We start from the raw sequence: 10,635 nt of genomic DNA, 5'->3' as shown, positions 1-10,635 counted from the left end.
GACTTGGTGGAAATTAGTAAAAATTTGAGATTTTTGGTTATTTGGTGGCTACTTTGAATAATCTCAGATATAAAATATTTTTTAAATTGGTTAACACTTTTTTGGTTACTACATGATTCCATATGTGTCATTTCATATTTTTGATGTCTTCACTATTATTCTACAATGTAGAAAATAATAAAAAATAAAGAGAAACCCTTGAATGAGTAGGTGTGTCCAAACTTTTAACTGGTAATGTAGATATCAATAGTAAGTGATATCTGTATCGCTGTAGACTACACCACTGCTGTCATCATTACCTCCAAGCGTTTATTCAAGTTGGATCATCTTTGGATGCCGACAGCAGTCGCACCATTGGAAGAAATGTTTGGACTGTAGCCTAAAAAGCATATTCATGCTCTTTTTCCGTGATCCATCAAACACATTTGATGTGTCATCATAGTGGTCTCTGATTTGTGGTCAGATTCGCTCAGTTGGAACAAACTAAAACTTGCTCCTTTTTTCAATGATGATTTGAATGTCATTGAGAAAACAGAGATGTGTCAAAGATTTTTTTCCACAAACATCCTTTCTGAATTTAAAAGTAATCCTCGACGTAATCATCTAGTTTTTCAAAAGTATCTACAATCTGATTACAATATTTTCTGTTGGAAACGTAACAGATTGCAGTTACCGTTTTTTGTAATCCCTTACATGTTACTCCCCAACCCTGGGTATGACAGACATACTGTCACGGATCCCTCGGGAACTATGTCATATACGCACACCTGGTCCCCATTTCCCTGATTGTAATTGTATAAATGTTCCCTTTGGTTCACCATTGGGCTGTTGATTAGTGTTCCAATGTCCGTTGGTTGTGTGAGTACCTGGGCCTTGTTGTTTTGACTTTCGTGCTGCTTGTATTGTGCAGATGATTACGGGTCTCGTCCCGTGTGTTAATCATTGTGCGCTGGTGTTATTTATTCGAGGTATTCCTCTCTCTTTTGTTTGCGTTTCAACCCTGTGTTTTGTATACGTCTTTGTCCCCGTGCCTTTACATGGCACGCCGTAATTTGGGACATTTAAAAAAAATAACACACAAAAAAACTATTACGCATTCCTGCGCCGGTCTCTCGATCCTTCATACCAGTGTGACACACACAATAGTTTTGGAGGAAAAGTGCTAAATACTTCTAGGCAACCCATTGAATTTGACCTTTTTTTTTTTACACTTTCTGTTACTATTTCTGTAATTACAGTGTAACAAGTATTGTGAACACTCTACTTAGGTTAGAGCTAAGGTTAGGGTTTAGAGTTTTTGCTGTGAGTACAGTGTTGTAATGAGTAATTACAATACGTGTTACACTGTACTTAGATGCACTTGACACCATGTCTACTGTAATCAAATGTTTGTCCAGTGACTATTTCAGAATGTCCTCTGATTATCATAGAATGATGTATTACCTTGTTATAAGGAGAACCGTTTATTTCCAGTAATGTAAAAGCCCAAAAGAAGCAAAATTACATAAAAGATGCAGTGTAAAACAAGTGTATTATTTCCACAACAATAAACCAGTGTTTTATAACAAATCAGCATTGTAGATAGTTCAAATATCTACAAATACTGACTTAAGCAAAATATACTATGATAAAAAATAAATTTCCCCAAAAAGTTATTCAGGATGTAAGCATGTATCAAAATGTCTTTAGTCTTTGTTAGAAAAAGCACATTTCAATTCATACATAGTATTTCTGATTAAACGGCAGGATAGCTGTAGAATGAAAATGGTCCTTTAACCGTTAAAGAGACACACAACTCTCGTAAAAACCGGGAACATAGCTTTTGGATAGGTGTTTTGTTTCTCCATGTGACCCTTTATTCTTTAGGAACCTCTGTTGTAAACCATGTCTGCACTGAGTCCTTGTTCTCCGCCACCCATTTGATGTTAGCTGTTGTCCTCTCAATGGACTGTGAAACTGCCAAGGTACCTGAGCCAAAGCCAACCTCAGAGTTGTCCGCCTGGAATTGCTTGAGCTGTGACAGCGAAGAGAAACATGAACTTATATTGTGAAGAAACCTCAATATTCAGGGTCCACATAGTATTCCAATACAAACATGTTGAGCAGTACGTGCTGAAAAATCCCCTAAACTTTTATTTTACCTGTTTGAGCTCAAATTCTGTTGAGAACCTCTTGGTCACACCATTGATGAGATTGGAGAAGGAGAAAGATCCACCACCGTACCTATGACAGAATAAGAGGTAAGGCTAAAGAACAGCATCTAGTGAAGAGTTAGATCAAATATCAGTGTGACAAATAATTACTTTGTAAATGAAACAATCAAAACAATATGTGTTTAAAAGCTCAAACTCACTGAGTAAAGATGTAATTCCATCGGTCTCTCATAAAGTCCCAGGCCAGAGACTGGCCCACCACGTTGCTTGCAATGTAAACAATGGTAGAGGTAGCATCCTGCTTGCGAATTTTGTTTGCGTCCAGGGTGTATTCCAGGTACCTAAATGTGGCATGGAGGTACAAAGACAATATGAGGCATTGAAGCACCTCATATTCATGTCAGACACACAAGGCTCTTTCAAGCTTTGTTTTAATAGGTCTCCTTTTGACGCCAGGCAGAGAATCAATGCTTTGCTGCTTATTGAATACTCTCTGACACTTACAAGAGGGCAAATAACAGATTGCAATTTCAGGGTTAACATTACTATATTTAGTCTGGCCTGGATAAACTTGAACTCACTTGTTGAGTAGCCAGGGCTGCTTGGTACAGGCCAGGGCAGATCGAAGCTTGTCTGCCTCAATAGCGATGGTGGCAGCCTGGAACTGATCCCAACCAAATTCCCACTCCGCAGCCCCCCCTGCAGCAATAGCACTGCAGTACACTGTCGTCCTCAAGTTGGGGTGTATCCTAATAGGATATAAAATATATAAATATTTCAGCATCTATCATGCTGTGTGGTACTCAAAACATTTAGATATTTACTGTTACAGGTGTAGGATCTTACTTTGTAATGAAGAAAAAACAAATTATAATTAAAACATTTACTAATTTACACTTAAAACACTAAATGCTTCTGAAGTTTGTCATTTCCATTTTGAAATTTCAGGTGTCATTTTCCCTTAGAAAAAATGTACCAACCCCTACAAAAATTATAATCTACATAATAATTTACATTTCCTTTTGCTGCAGGATAATTTTCCTACTGTAGAAAACTGGCTCAGATTAAGATCCTACATCTGAAAGGGTATTCAGAAATGAATCTGAATTGCATTCAAATCCTCTTGAACTCACGGATTGTTTGCAGGGTCTTTCATCCACTGACTGTACCAGCCTTTAGTCAGAGTCTGGCACTCTTCAATACCAGTGCTGCAGGCCACCCTGATGGCATTCACCTGGTTGTACCTGAGGGTGGAAAAATACAAGTAAAGGGAGAGTAGAGTAAGGGGATTGTCTTGGCCTTCAAATAGTGATATTGTGAAAAGGATACTTTTGTTTGGACATGGCTGGGTAAAAGCAAAAATTAAATGTTATATTATAATGAACAAATGTAAGGCTATTGATCTACTCACTGGTCCATATGTCCAGTGGGTACATTTGTCCAGTTTCCAGTGATATTCCCAAAGTGCTTAAAAAGTGGTTCTATTTGATATTTTAGGTAAGTCTAAAAGATCAAAACAAACAGGAGAAAAAGTATCATTTCCAATACTATTTTGTTTAGTATACAGCCCATAATATTATTTGTAACATGCTTTTTATTTTTTAGCATTGCTTTTCTAGATAATAAACCAACCTGCATAATCCCATAGATTTCACTCCGATCAAACATGAGGTAGAAAAAGTCCAAGTTGTCAAGAGCTGACTCCCACGGCATATATTCCCTTTCACTTCTGAGATACTTCGTTGTTCGCAACGCTAATGTTGTGTTGATATATTTTGCCCTTGACAGAGAAAATATACAAATGAATTGAGAATCCTTCTAGACCTACTATTTATGAATCAAATGCCAAGTATTACTATTTAAATCACGCATAGAGTAAACCATGTACTCACCTTGCAAGGTTAAAAGCATCATCCACCAATTGAGCTCTGTTGATAACTGGAATAGACTATGCAAAAACATTACCATCAACATTAGCATGAATGACTGTTTCTGTATTTTGTGTAATTTGACGTTTATTTGGAGAATCAGTTGTTTTCATCCATGTCTGACCTCATGATGGCTGCTCAGTACAACGAGGAGACGTTCCCAGTTGGTGTTATCATAGTTAACCCTATAGTATCCAGAGACGTTAAGGTTGGCCAGTATCCAGTTGTTCCCAGTGACTGTCATTTCAGGCTTAATAGCTTAATATTTAGGGACAAAAGCAACATGTCAGTTTCCAAATCATCATATATCTAAATAATGCTCTTTGATAAGATTCTCTTGGCTGTACTGTAATCCCTAGCTTTTGCTCATCTCCATCTGTGAACTGTTAATTGCGTTAAATATACCACAAAACATTTGACAGGTTCCCACATCGTCAGTGGTTGTAATGCATACCAGTTTTGTCCTCTAGCCATATCTGTTGCTGTACAAGTCCTGTGTTCATCCACCTGATTGGTACTATCCACTCATACCTGGGGAAAGACATTATCATTAAGTTATTGCGCGCTATACAGTTTTTTAAATTAATATTAAGGTTGTTATGAATGATACTGAGACACTCATAAAGGTGGTAACTGGTTCAGAAAGGTTTTATGTATACCCCCCTATAGTAAAGTGTTAGCATTTGTTTAAACCTCAACTTAGTTTGCAATTATTCATCATTTACATTCCGACTTACTTGAAGTCAGATGGTGGTACACTCCCTGCAGTGGAAGGGTCCAGAAGGAAGTGCTGCTGGTTGATCAGTCCAGTGGTTGTGTTTATGGTGACCACTGGGAAGCCCATCTGAAGGACCCAGCGGTTCATGATGCTGTGCACAGTTTGGCCTGTGGGAAGTGACGTGCCAGTGGAATTTACTGCCTAGAGACGAAGGAAAGAAACGTTAAGGTTAAAACAAATATATAGTGTTAACCAATTTAAAATATAATATATTTGAGATTTGACATTCAAAGTAGCCACCCTTTGTCTTGATGACAGCTTTGTACAAACTTTGCATTCTATCAACCAGCTTCATGAGGTAGTCACCTGGAATGCATTTCAATTAACAAGTGTGCCTTGTTAAAAGTTAATTTGTGGAATTTCTTTCCTCCTTAATGCATTTGAGCCAATCAGTTGTGTTGTGACAAGGTAGGGGTGGTATACAGAAGATGACCCTATTTGGTAAAATACCAAGTCCATATTATCGCAAGAAGAGCTCAAATAAGCAAAGAAAAACGAGAACTTACCATTTGGAGGTGATCCCAGAGGTCAGTATACACTGTGTTATCATAGGCAAATGTGTTCAGGTATGTCTGGGAGAATAGGGGAAAGAATATACAGAAAGGTTATTCAGCAACACAATAAACATACATAATTGCTTTGGACTTATAGATGCATTTTACTATATCTACCCTGTACTTACTCTTCTCTTATGACAGCCAGAGACAATCATTTTTGTTCTACCACCTGCAGTACAGTGTTACTCAGGATTATATTAATAATATGATAATATACTGTACATACACTGAGTCCTGTGGAGAAGACCTCTTCAGACAGGAAATCAGAGAGCATTCTCAACACTGATGCTCCCTGTGGACACCACAGAATTCAAATGACGATACACGATATAGCTACAACTAAAACAAATGTATAATAATCAAGGATAGATATTTAATGTCTGCAACACAATTAGTCACATTTTATGATTTTATTTAAGTTGACATCAATGTTATTTGTTCTTCAAAGATCATGGCAGAGAAAACACTTGAGCGTACCTTGCTGTAAGAGATGGCATCAAACAGTTCACTGATTTGCTCAGGCTTCTGGATGTCCTCCTCTCTGGAGGACAGGGGGTGAGATGAGGCAAGAGCATCTACTGCAAACACCCTGTGCACATCACCCAGAACTATCAGGTCTTTCTGTGGAGGGAAAGGACATGATTATACACTGAGTAAATGAGGGGAAACCTCTCCAGTCCACTCCATGTGGACAATTGATATGCATCGTCGTCATAATTTGTTCAGCCAAAGAAAATAATATCAATGACAGAAAGCTGTCCATATGAAGATCTGAGATGAATAGTTGAAACACTTAGTTGAAATAGTTGAAACACTTACAATGTTCCAGTCAGGCTCTGCTTCATTTGCCCCAAGATATTCTACGTAAGACGCAAAGCCCTCATTTAGCCACAGGTCATTCCACCACCTCAGTGTCACAAGGTTTCCAAACCACTGAACAGAAGAGATTCATGTTACTTACAAGACCATTCAAAATAAAACAGGTTGACCTCAATCCAAAGTAATCAGCTAACACAAGACATGAAGATAATATACAGTAGGTTATGAATTGCTAAAACATACAGTAACTGCATTTACTCATGTCTCAAGTTAGCCAAAGTACATGACCCAGTTAATCGTTTTATGAAAACCCAAGGAGGTACAGTATATTGTATGTATTATACTGTATGTAGTTCCCATACCATGTGGGCCAGTTCATGAGCAATAATGGTGGCGATCCTTTCTTTGTTTGAATTGGAGGACATCTTAGGGTCGTACAAGAGGGCTGTTTCTCTGTATGTAATGAGTCCCCAGTTCTCCATTGCTCCAGCATTGAAGTCAGGCAAAGCAATCTGGTCTGGAAGAAAGAATCGGCAAACAAAAAGGATGACAGTTTCTCAGCCATATACGGTACTATAGAGCTACAATAACTCCACGAATAAAGACTTAACAGATGCCATATAAGAGTTTATTGACAGCATACGGCTTCCCATAAAGTGTCTGAAACCTATAAAGAAATCTACCATTTAAAACCTTATTAAGATGTAAGAAATTTAACTTTTATAAAACCCTTACCTGACTTTGGCAGAGGGTAGGTGGCATTGTAATATTTTTCGAAGAATTTCAGGATGGGTCCTGTTTTGTTGAGGGCGTACTCGCCTTGTCCATCAGCGATAGCTTTTTTGCGGGCATAGATCCGGATCTGAAAACAATTTAGCAGCATTGCACTTCATACTGTACATCACAAACACAGCTATATCTACATAGACTTTATGACACTTGAACGTTGAGCTTTTTCCTTGAATGTGACATGGAAAAGTGGGACTGAACATAGTTATTCTAAAGAATAGGTCAAATACATTACCAGAACATTGTCATTTGTGCTGTTAATATAGTCGTAGTCACTGACAATAAACGCCAACAAGTATGTTGACATTTTTTTTGTTTTGTCGAAAGATGTCCTCCAAACTGTCACAGGCCCCTTGGGCCCCACCTCAGTGACTTCAACAGGAGCTGAGCAAGAATTAGGAAAAGAGAAGAGCGGACAATAAGATGTTTTGATAAGAATCATAATGCAGCATTTCTAAATTATGACCAAAGCCTTCTTTAAACATTCACAGTACTGACCATGCTCCATGCCGTTGGACAGGGCCACTGTCATCGGGGGATGGAGGAGTGTGATGTGGAAGATGGCTTTCATTGCAGGCTCATCAAAACAGGGGAAGGCTTTCCTGGCATCTGTGGGCTGCATTTGAGTTGTCGCAACAACTCTGAGACAAACAGTACAATGGTTCAGAATTGTTTCGTAAAAATGTAGGTGTAATCTATCAAGTCAATCCACATCAGCATTACAGTTTAAGCTTCATTACAACTTACTTTTCTTCTCCTTCCTCCGTATATACACTCCTATAAAAGCCTCCCAAGTCATCAGCCAGCTCCCCAACAAACACTGTGTCCAGCTGGTAGGATTCTCCAACAGCTAACTTGCCATTCAGTTCCAATACCAGGAACTGAGTTGTTGGCTGTATCCAGGATTTCTTTATGGTTGGTGCGGGTGTGCTACCAAGAGCAGACAGTTTAGCCAGATGGTCATCCCCCCACTTGGTGTAGTTCAGCTTGTTGGAGTGTATGAGGATCAGGTCTGTCTCCTTCACACATTGAAATACCACATAGGAGTTCCCTGTGAAGATGTACAGGTCTTGTGCGTTGACTGTGAGTCGAGGCCACAGGGTTAGGTTGTAGTGGTCAGGCTTCAGGGTGTCTGGGAGGCGGTACTTGTCCCATGGTTCATTTGAGGGTGCAGTTGTGGGTATGACAGGTGTGGTGATCTGTGGCTTGACAGTTGACCCTCCAGGTGTGGTGACCGGTGGCTTGATAGTGGAACCTCCATTAGTCGGACTGAGAGCTTCATTTTTGGCTACCTCTTGAGAATAAACGACTGCCAACGCAATGACGGTGGCCACTGCCCCTGCACCAAACACAATGCCCACCACCCCAACAAACTTACTGATATAGAAGCCTCCCCCCATGTCCAACTGGCATAAAACTACACAGCAAAAGAGATGATGTGGTGTCTGTGCAGTTTTTTTATATAGCGGTACACCAGTGGACTCTCCTCCCACCAGGACTAATGGCTAAACCATTAACAGGACATAGCTCTGGTGGGCAGAGACACACAGTTACTTCTAGGGGTCACAGATCTAGGTTCATTTGATTTATTTAACCAGGATTGTCCTCTTAGTAACAATTGCCACTGCTTGACAGGAGGCCTTAAAAAATGGCGGAGAAAGAGAATTGAAGGCAAATTTTGAGACGGTACACTATTCATGTAATAGCAACTCCATTTAATACGGTCGTACAGAATATTACATATTGTAAAAAAAACACTTAATCCAATTCCTCATACGTAGAAATGCAGTCTTTTCGATGTTGAAAGCACGTTGTTGTGGGTATTAGATTTCTTTAGACATGCTTGGTGGTAGTTTCATTGCACAATCAAGCTACATTACCTCACCAGGTAAATTCTTTACCACAGCTTCAGTAGAACTACATTTGATTGGTATGAAGTCAGAATACATAATAAAACTGTTAAAGAATAACTTGTTATTCGTTACATGCACAAGTATTATCTTGTATTGTTAGTGATAGAATTATCCTCACGTGGAAGGCCTCCGACAAATGTCATAACAGCTCTTGTTCGTCAAGTTATCACATAATCATTACAGAACGTCATATGCAGTGAGCTGATTAGATGAAGAGTGGAAAGGCTTAGCCAAGTCTCAGACCTAGAGGAGACTAGCTACTACTAGTGATGTGTATGTGTTTAATTTGTTCAACTTGTTCAACTGTGCAATCAAGGCTCATAAGCACTATACAGGCCTTTGTTTTCTCATTTCTCAAGATAGAAGTATTAGAATAAATTAATCACCATGTAATTAAACCAGCTCAAGGACAATCTGTACAACACATCTTTATGATGCATTCTATGACACCTGATTTCACAATAGTTTGAGATATTAAAGCCAGGTTATTCCAGTTGAGTCCATAAAACCTCACCTTGGGTATCGTTTAATATCTACCTTGGGTGTTACACATCTCAGCATTAATTTGATAAAGGGAATTTCAAAATGCAAAGAGATCAAATTTTCCAAGAAACTACATTTAGACAGGAATCCCAATTCTGACCAATCAGATCAGCTCTGAAAAAGATGTGATCTGATGCGCAGACCAGCTGGCTGCTGTGTTTACGGACATATTCAATCAATCCTTATCCCAGTCTGCTGTCCCCACATGCTTCAAGAGGGCCACCATTGTTCCTGTTCCCAAGAAAGCTAAGGTAACTGAGCTAAACGACTACCACCCCGTAGTACTCACTTCCGTCATCATGAAGTGCTTTGAGAGACTAGTCAAGGACCATATAACCTCTACTCTACCTGACACCCTAGACCCACTCCAATTTGCTTACCGCCCCAATAGGTCCACAGACGACGCAATTGCAACCACACTGCACACTGCTCTAACCCATCTGGACGAGAGGAATACCTATGTGAGAATGCTGTTCATCGACTACAGCTCAGCATTTAACACCATAGTACCCTCCAAACTCGTCATCAAGCTCGAGACCCTGGGTCTCGACCCCGCCCTGTGCAACTGGGTACTGGACTTCCTGACGGGCCGCCCCCAGGTGGTGAGAGTAGGTAACAACATCTCCACCCCGCTGATCCTCAACACTGGGGCTCCACAAGGGTGCGTTCTGAGCCCTCTCCTGTACTCCCTGTTCACCCATGACTGTGGCCATGCACGCCTCCAACTCAATCATCAAGTTTGCGGACGACACTACAGTGGTAGGCTTGATTACCAACGACGACGAGACGGCCTACAGGGAGGAGGTGAGGGCCCTCAGTGTGTGGTGTCAGGAAAATAACCTCACACTCAACGTGAACAAAACAAAGGAGATGATCGTGGACTTCAGGAAACAGCAGAGGGAGCACCCCCTTATCCACATCAACGGGACAGTAGTGGAGAGGGTAGTAAGTTTGAAGTTCCTCTGTGTACACATCACGGACAAACTGAAATAGTCCACCCACAAAGACAGCGTTGTGAAGATGGCGCAGCAGCGCCTCTTCAACCTCAGGAGGCTGAAGAAATTTGGCTTGTCACCAAAAGCACACAAACTTTTACAGATGCACAATCGAGAGCATCCTGTCGGGCTGTATCACCGCCTGGTACGGCAACTGCTC

General features: G+C 40.2%; 1 protein-coding gene across 1 annotated transcript; it reads right to left on the bottom strand.

Moving 5' to 3' along the window:
• Positions 1–1,447: 1,447 nt before the first annotated feature.
• Positions 1,448–8,453, bottom strand: LOC109867775 (aminopeptidase Ey). The gene is made up of 20 exons (XM_020457056.2): positions 7,772–8,453; positions 7,523–7,665; positions 7,260–7,408; positions 6,971–7,097; positions 6,598–6,752; positions 6,236–6,349; positions 5,894–6,037; positions 5,643–5,708; positions 5,366–5,431; positions 4,819–5,000; positions 4,536–4,612; positions 4,206–4,339; positions 4,046–4,101; positions 3,786–3,933; positions 3,565–3,656; positions 3,287–3,397; positions 2,735–2,902; positions 2,354–2,494; positions 2,142–2,223; positions 1,448–2,014 (listed from the first exon to the last, which is right to left on the bottom strand). The coding sequence occupies exons 1-20, from the start codon at positions 8,422–8,424 to the stop codon at positions 1,856–1,858; spliced, it is 2,967 nt and encodes a 988-aa protein (XP_020312645.1). The 5' UTR covers positions 8,425–8,453; the 3' UTR covers positions 1,448–1,855.
• Positions 8,454–10,635: the final 2,182 nt, after the last annotated feature.

This window comes from Oncorhynchus kisutch, linkage group LG22, assembly GCF_002021735.2.
Source record: "Oncorhynchus kisutch isolate 150728-3 linkage group LG22, Okis_V2, whole genome shotgun sequence".
NCBI classification, from domain to species: Eukaryota; Metazoa; Chordata; class Actinopteri; order Salmoniformes; family Salmonidae; genus Oncorhynchus; species Oncorhynchus kisutch.
Note: the sequence above shows the minus strand (reverse complement) of the source record. Positions and strands in the feature narration are given on the sequence as shown.

Bases quoted from the DNA above. Each gene is read 5' to 3' on its own strand.
- LOC109867775 (XM_020457056.2), bottom strand. From the start codon at position 8,424: ATGGGGGGAGGCTTCTATATCAGTAAGTTTGTTGGGGTGGTGGGCATT. The intron at 3,398-3,564 runs GTGAGTAGATCA...TTCCACCCTCAG, and splicing joins CCCACTGGACATATGGACCA to GTACAACCAGGTGAATGCCA. The intron at 2,495-2,734 runs GTGAGTTCAAGT...TGCCACATTTAG, and splicing joins CAGCCCTGGCTACTCAACAA to GTACCTGGAATACACCCTGG.